Source organism: Mustelus asterias, unplaced genomic scaffold (assembly GCF_964213995.1).
Source record: "Mustelus asterias unplaced genomic scaffold, sMusAst1.hap1.1 HAP1_SCAFFOLD_3746, whole genome shotgun sequence".
NCBI classification, from domain to species: domain Eukaryota; kingdom Metazoa; phylum Chordata; class Chondrichthyes; order Carcharhiniformes; family Triakidae; genus Mustelus; species Mustelus asterias.
The window spans coordinates 2,634-28,312 of NW_027593691.1; the positions used below are offsets into that span (position 1 = coordinate 2,634).

The 25,679-nt window shown below is 52.3% G+C and overlaps 1 protein-coding gene across 1 annotated transcript; it reads left to right on the forward strand.

The window, feature by feature from the left end:
* Positions 1 to 25,523, forward strand: LOC144490757 (MAP/microtubule affinity-regulating kinase 3-like; the record flags this gene model as incomplete). The annotated part of the gene is made up of 3 exons (XM_078208465.1): positions 1 to 27; positions 16,992 to 17,036; positions 24,451 to 25,523. Coding segments are annotated over 3 exons (415 nt in total), but the record flags the coding sequence as incomplete, so codon positions are not given.
* Between the last annotated feature and the right edge of the window lie 156 nt (positions 25,524 to 25,679).

Here is a 25,679-nt window from a genome sequence, read left to right on the forward strand (position 1 = left end):
AAATCTGTCTTTCAGATTTGCGAGAAGGTAGGAGAATGCACCCATTGTATGTTCCCTTGCTGGTTATGTGACTAACAGCTGCTCCCCTGCTCCCATTACTCCCTCTGTCTTGTCACCTGCTGTGTTCTCTCTCTGCTTCCTTCACTGTGTTCGGTTTTCTGAGGGCTAATGTGGTTTGTGTTTTTTTGTAAAGGTGGCGCATGCTGTTTTGATGGTGTGGGGATGTGTTGGGGGGTGGGGGGTGTAGTGTGTGGGTTATGGTGGGGGTGTGGGGCTGATGATCTCTGGGGTTGTGGACAAGGCTGGCGTGATAAGTTAGTGAGAGATTATCTCTACCAATGGTTTATCCAGCGGGACCCACCTACCCCTCCCCTTCTCCACCCTCTCCCTCACCCGCTCTAACCTCAAGAAGTCTCACAACACCAGGTTCAATTCCAACAGGTTTATTTGGAATCACGAGCTTGCGGAGCGCCGCTCCTTCATCAGGTGAGTGGAGAAGGAGCGGCGCTCCCAAAGCTCGTGATTCCAAATTAACCTGTTGGACTTGAACCTGGTGTTGTGAGACTTCTTGCTGTGCCCCACCCCAGTCCAACGCCGGCATCTCCACCTCATGGCTTCCATCAACATCTGCAGAGATCGCAGTGGGCTGCGACGCCCCATGAGGTGGAACAGCTCATCGACACCCTGGGTTTGTGCAGGAAGCAGGTTCACCACGAGGGGTTCCCAGTGCCTCTGGAGTCCCGACCAGGACTCAGTGGTTTCAGAGTCGGGGGGGGTTCCGTTTCTCCTGAGAGGAATCTGCTGCGGTTCCTTTGGCTGCCGGAGTTTCTGGGATGGCAGCTTCGGTCGCCTTGTTTTGGTTTCAGTTTAAAAGCAGCGCTGCTTCTCCGTGAGAAATTCCCAGGACGATGCTGCAGAAAGTCAAAGTGAACCCCTGGGGGGTGAGGGGAGAAATATTTCTCTCCAATTGCCCAGGGGCGGCTAAAGCCCATTCACCCATTCTTTTGTTGTGACATGGATCCTCACACTTGAAGACAATTTCCTCCCTGCCCACCCCCGCCAAAACTCCTGAACCCCTCCCCCCCACCCCCCCCCCCTCCCTGATTGCCTCTCACCTGAAGAAGCCCTGAGCTGCCTTAGTGGGTTCAGCCTCCAGAATGTTAACCCCCCCGAGATGCAGCCACTGTTGCGTGTCCATCGGATGGTCACTGTCCGGTGTTGCTGGCTTATTTGACCGGGGTGGTTGTTGCGATGTAATTATACCCTCATCTGCTGCTCCTGCAACGGGTCAGGCCTCGCTTACATTTCTCACACCACAGCACAGAGTCCGGCTCGGAGGAGCGAAGGGATTTGGCCTCTTCCCATGCTGTGTGCATTTCACCGTGTTCGACACTGCCTGTAGTAAGTCCCTTCGTAACAGTTCAGAAACAACAGCCGTGACAGCGATGGAAACTCCCTGTCCAAGTTCAGACACCCAGATCCCGGAGCCCATCTGAGCCCCCCACTCACCCCAATCACGGCAGCCCCACACCCCAGAGTCTGCAGGGAGAGCTGTGGTGGAACATGGCACTGACCTTCGATGGTACTTGGACCCACAAAGCTGAGGGTCTGCGGCTGGAGAGGGGGCTGGGCTGGGTGTGGGCCGGGCTGTTTCTCACACTGCATGTTTGGTCTAACCCCGAATGACACTAACTCTGCTTGTTACTCCTTGATGTTGAGTTTAACTGTTGTATGTAACGGTCGGGTTGATGTTATAGCATTGCCATTGTCAGAATACTGGTATCAGTCTCAGCCACATTCACTCGTTCCTATTGGAGTTCCGTTTGTTTCCCAGGCCTGGAGGCACTCAGGCAGTCACACCAGGGGGAATGTAAATATTGAGGAGCAGAACACGAAGAGAGATAAACAGAGACAGAACTAACATTGCCCCAACGCTAGCCCCAAACACCCCCTAACCCACCGCTGAAATCAATCTCAACCCGACCCATAACACCTCCCCCGAAATCAATCCCAACTCGATCAATAACCCCCCCCCTAGAAAATAAATCCCAACTCGATCAATAACCCCCTCCCCGAAATCAATCCCAACTCGATCAATAACCCCCTCCCCGAAATCAATCCCAACTCGATCAGTAACCCCCCCCCCCCGAAATCAATCACAACTCGATCAATAACCCCCTCCCCGAAATCAATCCCAACTCGATCAATAACCCCCCAAAATCAATCCCAACTCGATCAAACCCCCCCCCGAAATCAATCCCAACTCGATCAATAACCCCCCCCCCGAAATCAATCCAAACTCGATCAATAACCCCCCCCCGAAATCAATCCCAACTCGATCAATAACGTCCCCCCGAAATCAACCCCAACTCGATCAATAACCCCCCCGAAATCAACCCCAACTCGATCAATAACCCCCCCCCGAAATCAATCCCAACTCGATCAATAACCCCTCCGAAATCAATCCCAACTCGATCAATAACCCCCCCCCGAAATCAATCCCAACTCAATCAATAACCCCCCCGAAATCAATCCCAACTCGTTCAATAACCCCCCCCGAAATCAAATCCAACTCGATCAATAACCCCCCCGAAATCAATCCCAACTCCATCAATAACCCCACCCCCGAAATCAATCCCAACTCGATCAATAACCCGCCCCCGAAATCAATCCCAACTCGATCAATAACCCCCCCCCCGAAATCAATCCCAACTCGATCAATAACCCCCCCCCGAAATCAATCCCAACTCTATCAATAACCCCCCCCGAAATCAACCCCAACTCGATCAATAATCCCCCGAAATCAATCAGAACTCGATCAATAACCACCCCCGAAAACAATCCCAACTCGATCAATAACCCCCCCCGAAATCAATCCCAGCTCGATCAATAACCCCCCCCGAAATCAATCCCAACTCGATCAATAACCCCCCCCGAAATCAATCCCAACTCGATCAATAACTCCCCCCGAAATCAATCCCAACTCGATCAATAACCCCCCCCGAAATCAATCCCAACTCGATCAATAACCCCCCCCCGAAATCAATCCCAACTCGATCAATAACCCCCCCCGAAATCAATCCCAACTCGATCAATAACCCCCCCCCGAAATCAATCCCAACTCAATCAATAACCCCCCCGAAATCAATCCCAACTCGTTCAATAACCCCCCCGAAATCAAATCCAACTCGATCAATAACCCCCCCGAAATCAATCCCAACTCCATCAATAACCCCACCCCCGAAATCAATCCCAACTCGATCAATAACCCCCCCGAAATCAATCCCAACTCGATCAATAACCCCTCCGGAATCAATCACAACTCGATCAATAACCCCTCCCCCGAAATCAATCCCAACTCGATCAATAACCCCTCCCCCGAAATCAATCCCAACTCGATCAATAACCCCCCCCCCGAAATCAATCCCAACTCGATCAATAACCCCCCCCGAAATCAATCGCAACTCGATCAATAAACCCCCCCCGAAATCAATCCCAACTCAATCAATAACCCCCCCCCGAAATGAACCCCAACTCGATCAATGACCCCCCCCGAAATCAACCCCAACTCGATCAATAACCCCCCCGAAATCAATCCCAACTCGATCAATAACCCCCCCGAAATCAGCCCCAACCCGATCAATAACCCCCCCGAAATCAATCCCAACTTGATCAAAACCCCCCCCCCCGAAATCAATCCCAACTCGATCAATAACCCCCCCCCGAAATCAACCCCAATTCGATCAATAACCCCTCCCCCGAAATCAACCCCAACTCGATCAATAACCCCCCCCCGAAATCAATCCCAACTCGATCAATAACCACGCCCCCGAAATCAACCCCAACTCGATCAATAACCCCTCCCGAAATCAACCCCAACACGATCAATAACCCCCCCCCGAAATCAATCCCAACTCGATCAATAACCACGCCCCCGAAATCAATCCCAACTCGATCAATAACCCCCCCCCGAAATCAACCCCAACTCGATCAATAACACCCCCCCGAAATCAATCCCAACTCGATCAATAACCACGCCCCCGAAATCAACCCCATCTCGATCAATAACCCCCCCGAAATCAACCCCAACCCAATCAATAACCCCCCCCGAAATCAACCCCAACTCGATCAATAGCACCCCCCCCGAAATCAATCCCAACTCGATCAATAACCCCCCGAAATCAACGCCAACTCGATCAATAACCCCCCCCGAAATCAATCCCAACTCGATCAATAACCCCCCGAAATCAATCCCAACTCGATCAATAACCACCCCCCCCGAAATCAATCTCAACTCGATCAATAACACCCCTCCCCCGAAATCAATCCCATCTCGATCAATAACCCCCTCCCCCGAGATCAATCCCAACTCGATCAATAACCCCCCGAAATCAATCCCAACTCGATCAATAACCCCCTCCCCCGAAAACAATCCCAACTCGATCAATAACCCCCCCCGAAATCAATCCCAACTCGATCAATAACCCCCCCCGAAATCAACCCCAACTCGATCAATAACCCCCCCGAAATCAACCCCAACTCGACCAATAACCCCTCCCCGAAATCAATCCCAACTCGATCAATAACCCCCCCCGAAATCAATCCCAACTCGATCAATAAGCCCCCCCCCCCGAAATCAATCCCAGCTCGATCAATAACCCCTCCCCGAAATCAGCCCCAACTCGATCAATAACCCCCCCCGAAATCAACCCCAACTCGATCAATAACCCCTCCCCGAAATCAACCCCAACTCGATCAATAACCCCCCCCGAAATCAACCCCAACTCGATCAATAACCCCCCCCCGAAATCAATCTCAACTCGATCAATAACCCCCCGAAATCAATCCCAACCCGATCAATAATCCCCCGAAATCAATCCCAATTCGATCAATAACCCCCTCCCCCGAGATCAATCCCAACTCGATCAATAACGCCCCCGAAATCAATCCCATCTCGATCAATAACCCCCCCCGAAATCAATCCCATCTCGATCAATAACCCTCTCCCCCGAGATCAATCCCAACTCGATCAATAACGCCCCCGAAATCAATTCCAGCTTGATCAATAACCCCCCCGAAATCAATCCCAACTCGATCAATAACTCCCCCCGACATCAATCCCAACTCGATCAATAACGCCCCCCCCGAAATCAATCCCAACTCGATCAATAACCCCCACGGAAATCAATCCCAACTCGATCAATAACCCCCCCCGAAATCAATCCCAACTCGAACAATAACCCCACCCGAAATCAACCCCAACTCGATCAATAACCCCCCCTGAAATCAATCCCAACTCGATCAATAACCCCCCCCCGAAATCAATCCCAACTCGATCAATAACCCGCCCCGAAATCAATCCCAACTCGATCAATAACCCCCCCCCGAAATCAACCCCAACTCAATCAATAACCCCCCCCCGAAATCAATCCCAACTCGATCAATAACCCCCCCCGAAATCATTCTCAACTCGATCAATAACCCCCCTCCGAAATCAATCCCAACTCGATCAATAACCCCCCGAAATCAATCCCAACTCGATCAATAACCCCCCCCCCTAAATCAATCCCAACTCGATCAATAACCCTCCCCGAAGTCAATACCAACTCGATCAATAACCCCCCCCCAAAGTCAATCCCAACTCGATCAATAACCCCCCCCCCCGAAATCAATCTCAACTCGATCAATAACCCCCCTCCGAAATCAATCCCAACTCGATCAATAACCCCCCGAAATCAATCCGAACTCGATCAATAACCCCCCCCCCCGAAATCAATCCCAACTCGATCAATAACCCTCCCCGAAGTCAATCCCAACTCAATCAATAACCCCCCCCCCGAAGTCAATCCCAACTCGATCAATAACCCCCCCCCGAAATCAATCCCAACTCGATCAATAACCCCCCACCCGAAATCGATCCCAACTCGATCAATAACCCCCCCCGAAATCAATCTCAACTCGATCAATAACCCGCCCCCCCCCCCGAAATCAATCCCAACTCGATCAATAACCCCCCCCCCGAAATCAACCCCAACTCGATCAGTAACCTCCCCGAAATCAACCCCATCTCAATCAATAACCCCCTGAAATCAAACCCAACTCAATCAATAACCCCCCGAAATCAATCCCAACTCGATCAATAACCCCCCGAAGTCAATCACAACTCGATCAATAACACCCCCCGAAATCAATCCCACCTCGATCAATAACCCCCCCCGAAATCAACCCCAACTCAATCAATAACCCCCCCCCGAAATCAATCCCAACTCGGTCAATAACCCCCCCCCCCGAAGTCAATCCCAACTCGATCAATAACCCCCCCGTGAAGTCAATCCCAACTCGATCAATAACCCCCCCCGAAATCAACCCCAACTCGATCAATAACCCCCCCGAAGTCAATCCCAACTCGATCAATAACCCCCCCCGAAGTCAATCCCAACTCGATCGATAACCCCCCCCCGAAATCAATCCCACCTCGATCAATAACCCCCCGAAATCAATCCCAACTCGATCAATAACCCGCCCCGAAATCAATCCCAACTCGATCAATAACCCGCCCCGAAATCAATCCCAACTCGATCAGTAACCTCCCCGAAATCAACCCCAACTCAATCAATAACCACCCCGAAATCAACCCCAACTCGATCAATAAACCCCCCCGAAATCAACCCCAACTCGATCAATAACCCCCCCCGAAATCAATCCCAACTCGATCAATAAGCCCCCCCGAAGTCAATCCCAACTCGATCAATAACCCCCCCCCCGAAATCAATCCCAACTCGATCAATTACCCCCCCCCCGAAGTCGATCCCAACTCGATCAATAACCCCCCCCCCCAAAGTCAATCCCAACTCGATCAATAACCACCCCCCGAAATCAATCCCAACTCGATCAATTACCCCCCCCCCCGAAGTCGATCCCAACTCGATCAATAACCCCCCCCCCCAAAATCAATCCCAACTCGATCAATAACCCCCCCCGAAGTCAATCCCAACTCGATCAATAACCCCCCCCGAAATCAATCCCAACTCAATCAATAACCCCCCCCGAAATCAACCCCAACTCAATCAATAACCCCCCCGAAATCAATCCCAACTCGATCAATAACCCCCCCGAAATCAGTCCCAACTCGATCCATAACAACCCCCCCCGAAATCAATCTCAAATCGATCAATAACCCCCCCGAAATCAATCCCAATTCAATTAATAACCCCCCCGAAATCAATCCCAACTCGATCAATAACCCCCCCCGAAATCAGTCCCAACTCGATCAATAACCCCCCCCGAAATCAATCCCAACTCGATCAATAACACCCCCCGAAATCAATCCCAACTCGATCAATAACCCCCCCCCTCCGAAATCAACCCCAACTCGATCAATAACCCGCCCCGAAATCAATCCCAACTCGATCAATAACCCCCCCTGAAATCAACCTCAACTCGATCAATAACCCCCCCCCCGAAATCAACCCCAACTCGATCAATAACCCCCCCGAAATCAATCCCAACTCGATCAATAACCCCCCCCGAAATCAACCCCAACTCGATCAATAACCCCCCCGAAATCAATCCCAACTCGATCAATAACCCCCCCGAAATCAATCCCAACTCGATCAATAACCCCCCCCGAAATCAATCCCAACTCAATCAATCACCCCCCCCGAAATCAATCCCAACTCAATCAATAACCCCCCCCCCCGAAATCAACCCCAACTCGATCAATCACCCCCCCCGAAATCAATCCCAACTCAATCAATAACCCCCCCCCGAAATCAACCCCAACTCGATCAATAACCCCCCGAAATCAACCCCAACTCGATCAATAACACCCCCCCCGAAATCAATCCCAACGCGATCAATAACATCCCCCCCCGAAATCAATCCCAACTCGATCAATAACCCCCCCAAAATCAATCTCAACTCGATCAATAACCCGCCCCCCCCCCCGAAATCAATCCCAACTCGATCAATAACCCCCCCCCCGAAATCAACCCCAACTCGATCAGTAACCTCCCCGAAATCAACCCCAACTCAATCAATAACCCCCCGAAATCAAACCCAACTCAATCAATAACCCCCCGAAATCAATCCCAACTCGATCAATAACCCCCCGAAGTCAATCACAACTCGATCAATAACCCCCCCCGAAATCAATCCCACCTCGATCAATAACCCCCCCCGAAATCAACCCCAACTCAATCAATAACCCCCCCCCGAAATCAATCCCAACTCGGTCAATAACCCCCCCCCCCCCGAAGTCAATCCCAACTCGATCAATAACCCCCCCGTGAAGTCAATCCCAACTCGATCAATAACCCGCCCCGAAATCAATCCCAACTCGATCAATAACCCGCCCCGAAATCAATCCCAACTCGATCAGTAACCTCCCCGAAATCAACCCCAACTCAATCAATAACCACCCCGAAATCAACCCCAACTCGATCAATAAACCCCCCCGAAATCAACCCCAACTCGATCAATAACCCCCCCCGAAATCAATCCCAACTCGATCAATAACCCCCCCCGAAGTCAATCCCAACTCGATCAATAACCCCCCCCCGAAATCAATCCCAACTCGATCAATTACCCCCCCCCGAAGTCGATCCCAACTCGATCAATAACCCCCCCCCCAAAGTCAATCCCAACTCGATCAATAACCACCCCCCCGAAATCAATCCCAACTCGATCAATTACCCCCCCCCCCGAAGTCGATCCCAACTCGATCAATAACCCCCCCCCCAAAATCAATCCCAACTCGATCAATAACCCCCCCCGAAGTCAATCCCAACTCGATCAATAACCCCCCCCGAAATCAATCCCAACTCAATCAATAACCCCCCCCGAAATCAACCCCAACTCAATCAATAACCCCCCCGAAATCAATCCCAACTCGATCAATAACCCCCCCGAAATCAGTCCCAACTCGATCCATAACAACCCCCCCCGAAATCAATCTCAAATCGATCAATAACCCCCCCGAAATCAATCCCAACTCAATTAATAACCCCCCCGAAATCAATCCCAACTCGATCAATAACCCCCCCCGAAATCAGTCCCAACTCGATCAATAACCCCCCCCGAAATCAATCCCAACTCGATCAATAACACCCCCCGAAATCAATCCCAACTCGATCAATAACCCCCCCCCCGAAATCAACCCCAACTCGATCAATAACCCGCCCCGAAATCAATCCCAACTCGATCAATAACCCCCCCTGAAATCAACCTCAACTCGATCAATAACCCCCCCCCCCGAAATCAACCCCAACTCGATCAATAACCCCCCCGAAATCAATCCCAACTCGATCAATAACCCCCCCCCGAAATCAACCCCAACTCGATCAATAACCCCCCCGAAATCAATCCCAACTCGATCAATAACCCCCCCGAAATCAATCCCAACTCGATCAATAACCCCCCCCGAAATCAATCCCAACTCAATCTATCACCCCCCCCGAAATCAATCCCAACTCAATCAATAACCCCCCCCCCGAAATCAACCCCAACTCGATCAATCACCCCCCCCGAAATCAATCCCAACTCAATCAATAACCCCCCCCCGAAATCAACCCCAACTCGATCAATAACCCCCCCGAAATCAACCCCAACTCGATCAATAACACCCCCCCCGAAATCAATCCCAACGCGATCAATAATACCCCCCCCCGAAATCAATCCCAACTCGATCAATAACCCCCCCGAAATCAATCCCAACTCGATCAATAACCCCCCCCGAAATAAATCCCAACTCGATCAATCACCCCCCCCGAAATAAATCCCAACTCAATCAATAACCCCCCCCGAAATCAACCCCAACTCGATCAATAACCCCCCCGAAATCAATCCCAACCCGATCAATAACCCCCCCCCGAAATCAATCCCAACTCGATCAATAACCCAACCCCCGAAATCAACCCCAACTCGATCAATGACCCCCCCGAAATCAATCCCAACTCGATCAATAACCCCCCCCGAAATCAATCCCAACTCGATCAATAACCCCCCCGAAATCAACCCCAACTCGATCAATAACCCCCCCAAAATCAATCCCAACTCGATCAATAACCCCCCCCCCCCGAAATCAATCCCAACTCGATCAATAACCCCCCCTGAAATCAATCCCAACTCGATCAATAACCCCCCCCCCGAAATCAATCCCAACTCGATCAATAACCCCCCCGAAATCAATCCCAACTCGATCAATAACCCCCCCCCGAAATCAATCCCAACTCGATCAATAACCCAACCCCCGAAATCAACCCCAACTCGATCAATAACCCCCCCCGAAATCAATCCCAACTCGATCAATAACCCCCCCCGAAATCAATCCCAACTCGATCAATAACCCCCCCCCCCCCGAAATCAATCCCAACTCGATCAATAACCCCCCCCCCCCGAAATCAATCCCAACTCGATCAATAACCCCCCCCCCGAAATCAATCCCAACTCGATCAATAACCCCCCCCCCCGAAATCAATCCCAACTCGATCAATAACCCCCCCCCCGAAATCAATCCCAACTCGATCAATAACCCCCCCCCCCGTTATCAGTGCCAGTGTAAACAAGGCCAGTGTGATCTCTGAGCCACTGTCGGCTGTTCTCAGTCTCTGGGCTGCTCTCTGTGACCCAATCCGTGTTAGTGGCTCCATGATGGGTGCTGTGATGGGGGGCTTTGGGGATCGAGGGTGACTCCTTACCCCAGCGTCTCTGTCACCTTCCTGATCTGTTGCTGGATCGATTGTCCTCTGTAAACAAGACTGGTCTCGGCCCAAAAGCGAGGCACTTCATAGTCGAATAGTTGGTTCAGTGCTGGGACCTTATTGTTCATTATGTACATAAATGATATAGATGATAATGTGGGGGAATGTGAAGCAAGTTTGCAGATGACACCAAGATTGGTACGGTGGTTAATAGTGAAGGAGAAGATTGTAGGTTACAGGAAGATATAGATGGGTTGGTCAGATGGGCAGAGCAGTGACAGATGGTATTTAACCCTGATAAGTGTGAGGTGATGCTCTTTGGAAGAAGTAACAAGACAAGGGAGTATTTAATGAATGGCAGGACACTGGGAAGCTCAGAGGAACAGAGGGATCTTGGGGTAATTATTCACAGATCCCTGAAGGCGGCAGAGCAGGTGAATAGGGTAGTTAAAAAGGCACATGGGACACTGGCTTTAATCAGTCGTGGTGTAGAGTATAAGAGCAGGGAGGTAATGTTGGAGCTGTACAGAGTGTTGGTTAGGCTACAGCTGGAGTGCTGTGTGCTGTTCTGGTCACCTCACTATAGGAAGGATGTGATTACACTAGAGGGGGTACAGAGGGGGTTCACCAGGATGCTGCCTGGGATGGAGCGTTTGAGCTGTGAGGAGAGGCTGGATAGGCTTGGATTGTTTTCTCTAGATGCAGAGAAGGCTGAGGGGGGACATGATTGGGGTGTATAAGATTAGGAGGGGTATGGACAGGGTGATTAGGGAGCAGCTGTTCCCCTTGGTTGAGGGGTCTGTCACAAGGGGGCAGAGTTTTAGGGTGCGGGGCAGGAGATTCAGAGGGGATTTGAGAAAACATTTATTCACCCAGAGGGTGGTGGGAATGTGGAATGCGCTGCCTGGGAAGGTAGTGGAGGCTGGAGACCTTACAACCTTTAAAAAATATTTGGATAAGCACTTGAAATATCGAAACATTCAGGGATATGGGACAAGTGCAGGAAAATGTGATGAGCGGGACTTTGGTGGTAGTTATTGTGGGTCAGACTCGATGGGCTGAAGGGCCTTTTCTGCGCTGTATGGCTCTGAGAATCTGTAGCTTTTGCTGTCGTCCTGTCGGCCAGCAGCTCAGCTCAGGAACAAGCTGTCAGGACAGCGGTGTAAATATTCAGAAAGTGGGAGATTGTTCCAGAAGACTGCTCTGGGTGTGCTCGGGTTTCCACACCTTGGGTTGAAGTTTGGTTCTGCTGAGGGAGCTCTGCAGTTACGTGGGGTGAAGATCCCAAGGGATAGGAAAGCGTGAAGATTCTGGTCTCTGTGGTTTGTGGGACTAAACTGAACCCCAGAACCTTGATAGGCCAAGTGGTATTTTCACTATTAATCCAGAAACTCAGCGAATGTTCTGGGGACCTCGGTTCGAATCCCGCCACGGCAGATGGTGGAATCTGAATTCATGAACCTGTTGTCAATTGTCAGAAAAACCCATCTGGTTCACTAATGTCCTTTAGGGAAGGAAATCTGCCGTCCTTACCCGGTCTGGCCTACATGTGACTCCAGAGCCACAGCAATGTGGGTGACTCTCAACTGCCCTTCAAGGGCAACTAGGGATGGGCAATAAATGCTGGCCCAGCCAGCGACACCCATATCGTTAATATAGGGGTCTCTGTGTACATTGGTCACACCAGGAAGGTGCAGAGTGGGCTACTAGGAATGCTTTAACGTTTCTTTTTTATTAATGTCACACTGCAATGAAGTTACTGTGAAAATCCCCTAGTCGCCACACTCCGGTGCCTGTTTCGGTACACTGAGGGAGAATTTATCACGGCCAATCCACCTAACCAGCACATCTTTGGACTGTGGGAGGAAACCGGAGCACCCGGAGGAAACCCACGCAGACACGGGGAGAACGTGCAGACTCCACGCAGACAGTGACACAAGCCAGGGATCGAACCCGGGTCCCTGGCGCTGTGAGGCAGCAGTGCTAACCCACTGTGTCACCGTGCTGCCCCGGGTCCCTGGCGCTGTGAGGCAGCAGTGCTAACCACTGTGTCACCGTGCTGCCCCGGGTCCCTGGCACTGTGAGGCAGCAGCACTAACCACTGTGTCACCGTGCTGCCCCGGGTCTCTGGCGCTGTGAGGCAGCAGCACTAACCACTGTGTCACCGTGCCGCCCCGGGTCCCTGGCGCTGTGAGGTAGCAGTGCTAACCACTGTGTCACCGTGCTGCTCCGGGTCCCTGGCGCTGTGAGGTAGCAGTGCTAACCCACTGTGTCACCGTGCTGCCCCAGGTCTCTGGCGCTGTGAGGTAGCAGTGCTAACCACTGTGTCACCGTGCTGCTCCGGGTCCCTGGCGCTGTGAGGCAGCAGCACTAACCACTGTGTCACCGTGCTGCCCCAGGTCTCTGGCGCTGTGAGGCAGCAGCACTAACCACTGTGTCACCGTGCTGCCCCAGGCCAGGTCCCTGGCGCTGTGAGGCAGCAGCACTAACCACTGTGTCACCGTGCTGCCCCAGGTCTCTGGCGCTGTGAGGCAGCAGCACTAACCACTGTGTCACCGTGCTGCCCCAGGTCCCTGGCGCTGTGAGGCAGCAGCACTAACCACTGTGCCACCGTGCTGCCCCGGGTCCCTGGCGCTGTGAGGCAGCAGTGCTAACCACTGTGCCACCGTGCTGCCCCGGGTCCCTGGCACTGTGAGGGAGCAGTGCTAACCACTGTGTCACCGTGCTGCCCCAGGTCCCTGGCACTGTGAGGCAGCAGTGCTAACCCACTGTGTCACCGTGCTGCCCCGGGTCCCTGGCACTGTGAGGCAGCAGTGCTAACCCACTGTGTCACCGTGCTGCCCCGGGTCCCTGGCGCTGTGAGGCAGCAATGCTAACCACTGTGTCACCGTGCTGCCCCGGGTCCCTGGCGCTGTGAGGGAGCAGTGCTAACCACTGTGCCACCGTGCTGCCCCGGGTCCCTGGCGCTGTGAGGCAGCAGTGCTAACCACTGTGTCACCGTGCTGCCCCGGGTCCCTGGCGCTGTGAGGCAGCAGTGCTAACCCACTGTGTCACCGTGCTGCCCCGGGTCCCTGGCGCTGTGAGGCAGCAGTGCTAACCCACTGTGCCACCCCGGGTCCCTGGCGCTGTGAGGCAGCAGTGCTAACCACTGTGCTACCATTAATGTAATATACAGAGTGGCTGTGATTAAATCTGCGCCGTCCCTGTAAGATGGATTGTGTGACCGGTCTGTCAACATTCTATGTACAGGAAGTATTTCGTTAACATGGCTTTACAGTGGCAGCTTTTGTTTGAAATGGCTGCGTTAACAAGAAGGCCGGATTCACAGAATTGTTATGGCACGGAACTATAGAATCCCTATAGTGCAAAAAAGGCCATTCGGCCCATCGAGTCTGTCCCGACTCTCTGACAGAGCACCTTATCCAGGCCCACCCCTGTGTCCTATCCCCCCGTAAACCCATCTTTGGACACCTAGGGGCAATTTATCACGGCCAATCCACCTAACCTGCACACCTTTGGACTGTGGGAGGAAACCCACGCAGACACGGGGAAAATGTGCAGACTCCACACAGACAGTGACCCAAGGCCGGAATTGAACCCGGGTCCCTGGCACTGAGACCTGGGTTCGATATCCAGGGCCACAGGGAACCACAGATTCTATCGAAGCTCTCTGCTCCCTGACTGCTGGCACCCACTGGCTTTCCTGTATCCCAGTGACCATCTCCCAGCTCAATCACATTGTAACCTTCTCCAGATTTAATTGCACCTTGTATTAGACAGTGCTGCCCATGGTACATCCTGTAATGTCTGCTGACTCTGGGGAAGCCCAATTAAAATAGACACAAACTACTCCAGCCTTCGCGAGTCACAGTTTGTGCACTTCAACTGCAGCAGGTACAAAATCCCGAATGCACAGGATCAGAAAGAGAGTCAAAAACAGAAAAGTCTCAGCAGCTCTGACAGCATCTGTGGGCAGAGAATAGAGTCAACGTTATATTAGAAAGTGAGTGTTCGTTGGAAGGGCAGACTGTTTCCAGATGGGCTACTGTAGGGAGCACTGGGAGATGCAGAGGAGGCTGGGGAAGAGAGAGAGGAGTGGGTGTCAACTTGCAGCAGAGAGTCACTGAACAGGGGGCCCTCTGCAGCAGAGAGTCACTGAACAGGGAACCCCAGTACAGCAGAGAGTCACTGAACAGGGAGCCCCTCTGCAGCAGAGAGACACTGAACAGGGGGCCCTCTGCAGCAGAGAGTCACGGAACAGGGAGCCCCTCTGCAGCAGAGAGTCACGGAACAGGGAGCCCCTCTGCAGCAGAGAGTCACTGAACAGAGGGCCCCTCTGCAGCAGAGAGTCACTGAACAGGGGGCCCTCTGCAGCAGAGAGTCACTGAACAGGGGGCCCCTCTGCAGCAGAGAGTCACTGAACAGGGAACCCCAGTACAGCAGAGAGACACTGAACAGGGGGCCCTCTGCAGCAGAGAGACACTGAACAGGGGGCCCTCTGCAGCAGAGAGTCACTGAACAGGGGGCCCCTCTGCAGCAGAGAGTCACTGAACAGGGAACCCCAGTACAGCAGAGAGTCACTGAACAGGGGGCCCTCTGCAGCAGAGAGTCACTGAACAGGGGGCCCCTCTGCAGCAGAGAGTCACTGAACAGGGAACCCCAGTACAGCAGAGAGTCACTGAACAGGGGGCCCCTCTGCAGCAGAGAGTCACTGAACAGGGGGCCTCAGCGCAGCAGAGAGACACTGAACAGGGAACCCCAGTACAGCAGAGAGACACTGAACAGGGAACCCCAGTACAGCAGAGAGTCACTGAACAGGGAACCCCAGTACAGCAGAGAGTCACTGAACAGGGGGCCCCTCTGCAGCAGAGAGACACTGAACAGGGGGCCCCTCTGCAGCAGAGAGACACTGAACAGGGAGCCCCTCTGCAGCAGAGAGTCACTGAACAGGGGGCCCTCTGCAGCAGAGAGACACTGAACAGGGAACCCCAGTACAGCAGAGAGACACTGAACAGGGAACCCCAGTACAGCAGAGAGACACTGAACAGGGGGCCCCTCTGCAGCAGAGAGACACTGAACAGGGGGCCCCTCTGCAGCAGAGAGTCACTGAACAGGGGGCCCTCTGCAGCAGAGAGTCACTGAACAGGGGGCCCTCTGCAGCAGAGAGACACTGAACAGGGGCCCCTCTGCAGCAGAGAGTCACTGAACAGAGGGCCCCTCTGCAGCAGAGAGTCACTGAACAGAGGCCCCTCTGCAGCAGAGAGACACTGAACAGGGGCCCCTCTGCAGCAGAGAGTCACTGAACAGGGAGCCCCTCTGCAGCAGAGAGACACTGAACAGGGAGCCCCTCTGCAGCAGAGAGTCACTGAACAGGGAGCCCCTCTGCAGCAGAGAGACACTGAACAGGGAGCCCCTCTGCAGCAGAGAGTCACTGAACAGGGGGCCCCTCTGCAGCAGAGAGTCACTGAACAGGGGGCCCTCTGCAGCAGAGAGGCCTGGTGTAGAGCCAATGGGTCGGACTGACAGGAAACTGAGCTCAGTGTCGGGTTACAGAGGCTGTGGAAAGCATCTTGTAAATTGCTGTCTGCCTCTGTCTTCCTGTCAGTACAAAACAGGGGAGAAAAGCAGTTTAACTGCTGAATGATGGCTGGTGCGGTGGCACAGTGGGTTCGCACTGCTGCCTCACAGTGCCAGGGACCTGGGGTGGCACGGTGACACAGTGGTTAGCACTGCTGCCTCTCAGCGTCAGGGACCTGGGGTGGCACGGTGACACAGTGGTTAGCACTGCTGCCTCACAGCGCCAGGGACCCGGGTTCGATTCCCGACCTTGGGTCACTGTCTGCGCGGAGTTTGCACGTTCTCCCCGTGTCTGCGTGGGTTTCCACCGGGTGCTCCAGTTTCCTCCCGCAGTCCGAAAGATGTGCGGGTTAGGTGGATTGGCCGTGCTAAATTGACCCTTGGGTGTCAGGGGGATTAGCTAGGGTAAATATGTAGGATTACGGGGATAGGGCCTGGGTGGGATTGTGGTCGGTGCAGACTCGATGGGCCAAATGGCCTCTTTCTGCACTGTAGGGATTCTATGATTCACTGTGGGCAAGCGGGGAGAGGTGGGAGCTAGGTGCCGTCTGGGGAAGAGTTAAACTGTCTTTATGTAGACGTTCCTGATCGCACACTGGATGAGAGTTTGGGATTCTGCTCCAGGCTGATCCACCTCCAGTTTGGCTGCAGATTATGTAAGAGGTTGTGTTATTTTTTTTGTTCTAAATTTGAATTTTGATTATTTTTTTTGAGGATACCCCATGAGGGAGACAGCAGAGAGCCAGCTGAGGGCTCAAGGTGAGAATCAAATACTGTTTATTAAAGACTCCTGCCTCCTATCATCTCCAGCTTGTAATCTTTCCCTGGACAGGAATGTGAGTGAGCAGAGCAACAGTGTGTGGGAGAAACTTTACTCACCCAAAAAACACTCCCCAGGATCCCTGCCAAACTGACTGCAGTTCCAAATCTTTCTCCTCCAATAGTATTCCCCTCCTTCCTACCCTTGGGCATTGTCCCATCCCGCCCCAAACACCCGCTTCCATCACCTCAGTTATGCTGCCAGTGCCACAGTCTCGGATGAGAACCCCGGCAGTGGGTGCTACAGGAAGGTAGAGCTCACCCCATCCTCCCTGATGTGTGGCACTGGGCAGCCTCTGTCGAGGCTCTTGACCCTCAGTGTGCCCTTACTCTCTGCACAACCCATCAACTTCCATCGCTAAACCTCTGCCCAGTGGCTGCAGGCCCATTACTGTGGAGCTGGTCTGGGGGTGGGGGTGACCCTGGGGTCTGGGTGGAGGGGTGACCCTGGAGTCTGGGTGGAGGAGTGACCCTGGGGTCTGGGTGGAGGGGTGACCCTGGGGTCTGGGTGGAGGGGTGACCCTGGGGTCTGGGTGGAGGAGTGACCCTGGGGTCTGGGTGGAGGGGTGACCCTGGAGTCTGGGTGGAGGAGTGACCCTGGGCTCTGGGTGGAGGAGTGACCCTGGGCTCTGGAGGAGGAGGGTGACCCTGTGACCCTGGGGCCTGGGGGGAGCGGTTACCCTGTGACCCTGGGGTTGGGGAGGGGTGATCCTGGGGTTTGTGGGTGGAGTTACCCTGTGACTCTGGGATTTGGGTTAGAGTTACCCTGTGACCCTGGGGTTGGGGGAGGGATTAAAGAAGTGACCCGGGGGGTTGGGGGGAGGGGTTACCCTCTGACCCTGGTGTTTAGGGGGAGGAGTTACCCTCTGACCCTGGTGTTTGGGAGGAGAAGTTACCTGGTGATCCTGAGGTTTGGGGGGGAGGGGGTTAAGGAAGAGGCCCTGGAAATAGTAGATCCATTGGTAGTTATTTTCCAAAATTCTTCGGTCTCTGGAATAGTTCCTACAGATTGGAGGGTAGTTAATGTAAGCCTGCTAGCCAAAAAGGGAGATAGAGAGAAAACAGGGAACTATAGACCAGTGAGCCTAACGTCGGTACTGGGGAAGTTGCGAGAGTCCATTATCAAGGATTTCATAACTCAGCATTTGGAAGGCAGTGATATAATCAGACAAAGTCAGCACGGATTTACAAAAGGGAAATCATGCTTGACGAATCGATTGGAATTCTTTGAGGATGTAACTAGTAGAGTTGACCGAGGAGAACCAGTGGATGTGGTTTATTTAGACTTTCAGGAGGCTTTTGACAAGGTCTCACGTAACAGACTGCTATGTAAAGTTAAAGCACACGGGATTGTGGGTAATGTCTTGAGATGGATAGAAAGCTGGTTAGCAGATAGGAAGCAAAAAGTTGGAATAAATGGGTCTTTTTCTGATTGGCAGTCAGTGACTAGTGGGGTTCCATAGGGATCTGTGCTGGGACCCCAACTGTTCACATTATATATGAATGATTTGGAAGAGGGAACTAAATCTCCAAATTTGCAGATGATACAAAGTTGGGTGGGAGGGTGAGCTGTGAGGAGGATGCAGAGATGCTTCAGTGTGATTTAGACAGGCTGAGTGTGTGGGTATCTGCATGGCAGATGCAGTATAATGTGGATAAATGTGAGGTTATCCACTTTGGTCGCAATAATAGGAAGATAGATTATTACTTGAATGGGTGTAAATTGAGAGAGGTGGATACTCAGCGAGACCTTGGAGTCCTCGTGCATCAGTCGGTGAAAGTAAGTGCACAGGTACAGCAGGCAGTGAAGAAGGTAAATGGTATGTTGGCCTTCATAGCGAGAGGATTGGAGTATAGGGATAGGGATGTTTTGCTGCAATTGTACAGGGCGTTGGTGAGGCCGCACCTGGAGTACTGTGTGCAGTCTGAGGAAGGATGTCCTTGCTATAGAGGGAGCGCAGCGAAGATTTACCAGGCTGATTCCTGGGATGGCGGGTCTGTCATATGAGGAGAGACTGAGTTGGTTAGGATTATATTCACTGGAGTTTAGAAGAGTGAGAGGTGATCTCAGAGAAACTTATAAAATCCTAACAGGGTTAGACAGGGTAGATTCAGAAAGAATGTTCCCCATGGTGGGGAATCCAGAACTAGGGGTCACAGTTTGAGGATAAGGGGAAACCTTTTAGAACTGAGGTGAGGAGAATTTCTTCACCCAGAGGGTGGTGAATGTGTGGAATTCACTCCCACAGAAAGTAGTTGAGGCCAAAACGTTGTGTGATTTCAGGAAGAAATTAGATTTCGCTCTTGGGATCGAGGGGAAGGGGGGGAATCAGGATATTAAATTCGATGATCAGCCGTGATCAAAGTGAAAGGCAGAGCAGGTTCGAAGGGCCGAATGGGCTCCTCCTGCTTCTAGTTTCTATATTGCGATAACCCTGGGGTTTGGGGGGAGGGATTACCCTAGGGTTTGGGGGAGGGGTTACCCTGTGACCCTGGGGTTTGGGGGAGGGGTTAGACTATGACAACCCTTCCCACAGCTCTCTGCCAGGGTTCCCGGGTTCCCGCCGCAGCTCCTCATGCACCCGACACTGTGTCATCTCCCTGGGAACGCAGCCAGATCAGCAGAGTCCTCCCATCATTGGTGACGATTAGACTGGGGCACTGGCAATGCCATCCCTCCGACAACCAACCCAAGCTGGCAATTCTCCCCCCATGTCTCTAACCATTCGCTGCCCGTTTTTTTGAGGAGGGTTCCTATCATGGCTGCACCTCCTGGGCTAGTGGGAAGAAGCTGTACTATCTGGTGCTCTGTGTTCCTCTCTCCTGAACACCCCCTGTGTTTGTGGACCATCACCCCAGAGCTCGTCCAGCTAGTTCCCTGTGCAGGCAGCTCACTCGCTGCAGTCGCTGTGGGACAGGCTGGGGAACACTGAGATGTAGATAGATCCTGGACCCCACTCCGTACCACATTTGGGAATGTGACTGGCTCACACGTTCTGCATTTCCGATGTCTCTCACCCTGGGAATCTCCTGGAACAAGCTGGACTTCCTGGGTGCTGTGTCACTCTCTGCACACTGCTGTCTGCTGGAGGCAGCCATTCGACAACCTGCTCCCCATTTCCCAAGCTTGTCCATCCCTCAAATTCTCCCCAATGCTGGGAATGCTTTGGGACTGCACCAGAATCCTGGGATTAACCACAGCTGTAACCTCTGCAACACTGAAAAATTCCCCAAATCCTGCTTCCTCAGGAATGAATTTAGTTTGATTTCCTTGGGCTCTCTCCCTCTCTCTCTCTCTGCCTGATTGCAGTTATAAAGCTGATTTGATAAACCAACGATAGATCTTCAGTAACAACTGGAAAGGAATCGAGATTGATTCGCTAACTGATTAATTACAGTCAGTGATTAGCCTTTCCAATGGATGACTGCGCAGAATGATCGCTGACCTCGTGTGTGACCTCACTGGGTTCAATAGCCCAGAGGAGTGATGTCATCCCGACTGTTAATAATGGGAAAATAATAAAGCAATCTGTCTGCGAATCCCTGCACTCCTGCAATTCCTCCCTCTTCAACATCCCGCACTTGCACTGCTCCCAGAGCTTTCCACTACTGCCTGAATCCGAAACTCTGGAATATCTGCCTTGCTCCCCATCTCTCCCCCTCGCTCACTCGTCCTCTCGCTCTCTCTCTCGTTCTCCCTCTGTCTCTCTCTCGTTCTCCCTCTGTCTCTCTCTCGTTCTCCCTCTGTCTCTCTCTCGTTCTCCCTCTGTCTCTCTCTCGTTCTCCCTCTGTCTCTCTCTCGTTCTCCCTCTGTCTCTCTCTCGTTCTCCCTCTGTCTCTCTCTCGTTCTCCCTCTGTCTCTCTCTCGTTCTCCCTCTGTCTCTCTCTCGTTCTCCCTCTGTCTCTCTCTCGTTCTCCCTCTGTCTCTCTCTCGTTCTCCCTCTGTCTCTCTCTCGTTCTCCCTCTGTCTCTCTCTCGTTCTCCCTCTGTCTCTCTCTCGTTCTCCCTCTGTCTCTCTCTCGTTCTCCCTCTGTCTCTCTCTCTTTCTCCCTCTGTCTCTCTCTCCTCCCTCTGTCTCTCTCTCCTTCTCCCTCTGTCTCTCTCTCTCCTTCTCCCTCTGTCTCTCTCTCTCCTTCTCCCTCTGTCTCTCTCTCCCCTTCTCCCTCTGTCTCTCTCTCTCCTTCTCCCTCTGTCTCTCTCTCTCCTTCTCCCTCTGTCTCTCTCTCTCCTTCTCCCTCTGTCTCTCTCTCTCCTTCTCCCTCTGTCTCTCTCTCTCCTTCTCCCTCTGTCTCTCTCTCTCCTTCTCCCTCTGTCTCTCTCTCTCTCGTTCTCCCCCTGTCTCTCTCTCTCGTTCTCCCCCTGTCTCTCTCTCGTTCTCCCTCTGTCTCTCTCTCGTTCTCCCTCTGTCTCTCTCTCGTTCTCCCTCTGTCTCTCTCTCGTGCTCCCTCTGTCTCTCTCTCGTGCTCCCTCTGTCTCTCTCGCTCCCACGGGGGAGTGGGGGAGAACGTGGGACTCCTTCCCACTGGGAGTGGGGTAAAACGTGGGACTCGCTCCCACAGGGGAGTGGGGGAAAACGTGGGACTCGCTCCCACGGGGAGTGGGGAGGAAATGTGGGACTCGCTCCCATGGGGAATGCTCAAGGTGAATAATATCACAAAGAACAGTACAGCACAGGAACAGGCCCTTTGGCCCTCCAAGCCTGCCCCGATCACGTTTACCTATCTAGACCAACCGCTTCTATCCCTCTATCCCCGTCTGTTCATTTGTCTATCAAGATAAGTCTTAAATGTGACTAACGTAACATAGAACATAGAACATAGAACATTACAGCGCAGAACAGGCCCTTCGGCCCACGATGTTGCACCGACCAGTTAAAAAAAAAAAAAACTGTGACCCTCCAACCTAAACCAATTTCTTTTCGTCCATGAACCTATCTACGGATCTCTTAAACGCCCCCAAACTAGGCGCATTTACTACTGATGCTGGCAGGGCATTCCAATCCCTCACCACCCTCTGGGTAAAGAACCTACCCCTGACATCGGTTCTATAACTACCCCCCCTCAATTTAAAGCCATGCCCCCTCGTGCTGGATTTCTCCATCAGAGGAAAAAGGCTATCACTATCCACCCTATCTAAACCTCTAATCATCTTATATGTTTCAATAAGATCCCCTCTTAGCCGCCGCCTTTCCAGCGAAAACAATCCCAAATCCCTCAGCCTCTCCTCATAGGATCTCCCCTCCATACCAGGCAACATCCTGGTAAACCTCCTCTGCACCCTCTCCAAAGCCTCCACATCCTTCCTGTAATGTGGGGACCAGAACTGCACACAGTACTCCAAGTGCGGCCTCAACCACCTCACTTGGCAGCTCATTCCGGGCCCCCACCACCCTCTGTGTAAAAACCTTCCCCCGCACATCTCCACTGAACCTTTCCCTCCTTATCCTGAACTTGTGCCCCCTTGTAATTGTCATTTCCGCCCTGGGAAGAAGCTTCCAACTGTTCACCTTTTCTACAGAGTCATAGAGATTTACAGCATGGAAACAGACCCTTCAACCCGACTTATCCATGCCGCCCAGTTTTTGCCACTAAGCTCGATCCAATTGCCCACGTTTGGCCCATATCCCTCTATACCCATCGTACCCATGGAACTGTCTAATTGCCTCCTACGCTCCAGAGAAAAGCCTCTCCTTCTAACTCAATCCATCGAGTCCCGGTAGCATCCTAGTAAATCTTTTCTGCACTCTTTCTAGTTTAATAATATCCTTTCTATAATAGGGTGACCAGAACTGTACACAATCGTCCAAGTGTGGCCTTACCAATGTCTTGTACAACTTCAACAAGACGTCCCAACTCCTGTATTCACTGTTCTCTCAATGCCCCCCATAATTTTATAAAATTTTATCAGGTCACCCCTCAGCCTCCGTCTTCCCAGAGAGAATAATCCCAGTTTATTCAAAGCTCTGACAAAGGGTCGTCTGGACTTGAAACGTCAGCTCTTTTCTCTCTCCTGACAGGTGCTGCCAGACCTGCTGAGATTTTCCAGCGTTTTCTCTTTTGGTTTCAGATTCCAGCATCCGCAGTAATTTGCTTTTACCCAGTTAATTCAATCTCTCCTCGTAGCGAATACCCTCCATACCAGGCAACATCCTGGTAAAACCTTTTCTGTACTCTCGCCAAAGCCTCCACGTCCTTCTGGTAGTGTGGTGACCAGAATTGGACGCAGTATACCAAGTGCGGCCTAACTCAGGTTCTATAAAGCTGCAACAACATGATTTGCCAATTCCTTCACTGTCGCTGATTATACAACTGTCACATAATTTGCCAACTTTTATACTCGATGCCCCGGTCGATGAAGACAAGCGTGCCGTATGGTTTCTTCACAACCTTTTCCACCTGTGCTGCCACTTTTAAGGATCTGTGAACCTGTACTCCCAGATCTCTCTGTGTGTCGATGCTCCTGAGAGTTCTGCCATTTATTTTATAGCTCCCACCTGAATTGGATCCACCAAAATGCATCACCTCGCATTTGTCCGGGTTAAATTCCATCTGCTATTTCTCCGCCCAATTTTCCAGCCCATCCGTGTCCTGCTGTATTCTCTGACGATCTTCATCACTATCCGCAACTCCGCCAATCTTAGTATCACCCGCAAACTTGCTAATCAGACCAGCTATGTTTTCTTTCAAGTCATTTATATATATTACAAACAGCAGAAGTCCCAGCACTGATCCCTGCGGAACACCACTAGTTACAGACCTCGATTCAGAAAAACACCCTTCCACCCTCTGCCTCCTATGGCCAAGCCAGTTCTGAATCCATCTAGCTAGTTCACTCCTGATGCCGCAAGATTTAACCTTTTGCACCAGCCTGCCATGAGGGACCTTGTCAAATGCGTTACTAAAGTCCACGTAGACAACATCCACAGCCCTTCCCTCGTCAATCATTTTTGTCACCACCCCAAAACCCTCAATTAAATTAGTGAGACATGACCTCCCTCGTACAAAACCATGCTGTCTGTCGCTAACAAAACCATTCAGTTCCAAATGTGTATTGATCCTATCTTCTCTAACAGTTTCACTATCAGTGATGTCAAGCTCACCGGCCTATAATTACCCGGGTTATCCTTGCTACCCTTCTTAAATAACGGGACAACATTGACTATCCTCCAATCCTCGATGTATCGATATATTTAAGGGGGGAAAGCTGGATAAACACATGAGGGAGAGAGGAATAGAAGGAGATGGTGATGGGGGGAGTTGTAGAGGGGTGGGAGGACAGAAACGCCAGCAGATGGGCTGAACAGCCTGTACGTGTGCTGTCATTTGATTTGTGACCTGCTGCCCTCTTCCCCCAGATCCAATCTGAGTGGAGAGAAGGACGAAAACAAAGATGCCAAACCTCGGTCGCTGCGGTTCACGTGGAGTATGAAGACAACCAGCTCAATGGAACCCAACGAGATGATGAAAGAGATTGGCAAAGTGCTGGATGCCAATAATTGTGAACATGAAGGACGGGAGCGATACATGTTGTTCTGCATGCACGGGGACCCCACCAAGGATAACCTGGTGCAGTGGGAGATGGAAGTGTGTAAACTGCCCCGACTTTCCCTCAACGGAGTCCGTTTCAAACGGATATCTGGCACCTCCATAGCGTTCAAGAACATTGCCTCCAAAATTGCCAATGAGCTGAAGCTGTGAGGAAGGCTGTGCAAACTGGTTCAGGCTTGTTGGAGGAGACCCCCCCCCTGGCGATGGCTCTGAGAGAGAGAGGACCCAAGCAAACACTTTCTGGGCTGGATTCTTCCCGTTTTGACATTCATTTTCGCGGTAGTGTTTTTAAGTTTATTTTTTAGTTGATTTTTTTTTATCTGACTGATCATGTATTGCACACATTCTGTCCACGTTGTCACTGTGAGATGGCAGCTTATCAAAACCCGTGCTGCCGGGGCCCCCCCCCCCCCCCCCCATCCCCGTGCCTCCCGTCGCTCCCTCTGTTTGTACCGGTGAGTGGAAGCAGAAGCCAGGATCTCACACAGTGCATTTACACTAAATTACTCTCCAGCTAATCGGGGTTAATGTCAACTGGTTTATTGCCTTCTATCTGCCTGGTTGGGAGGAACAAGAGGAGTTTCACAGCTTGAGCGACGCGTTTAACCTCCGTAGAAGTTGCCTAATTGTAGCCTTTGATTCATCTGTGGGTTTAAAAGTGGCACAACTGCCCTCATTTCCCCTTTCACCCTTCCCCCTCTCCCCTTCACCCTCTCGCCTTCCCCCTCCCCCTCTCCCCTTCACCCTCTCGCCTTCCCCCTCCCCCTCTCCCCTTCACCCTCTCGCCTTCCCCCTCCCCCCTCCCCCCTCTCCCCTTCCACCTCTCCCCTTCCACCTCTCCCCTTCCACCTCTCCCCTTCCCCCTCTCCCCTTCCCCCTCTCCCCTTCCCCCTCTCCCCTTCCCCCTCTCCCCTTCCCCCTCTCCCCTTCCCCCTCTCCCCTTCCCCCTCTCCCCTTCCCCCTCTCCCCTTCCCCCTCTCCCCTTCCCCCTCTCCCCTTCCCCCTCTCCCCTTCCCCCTCTCCCCTTCCCCCTCTC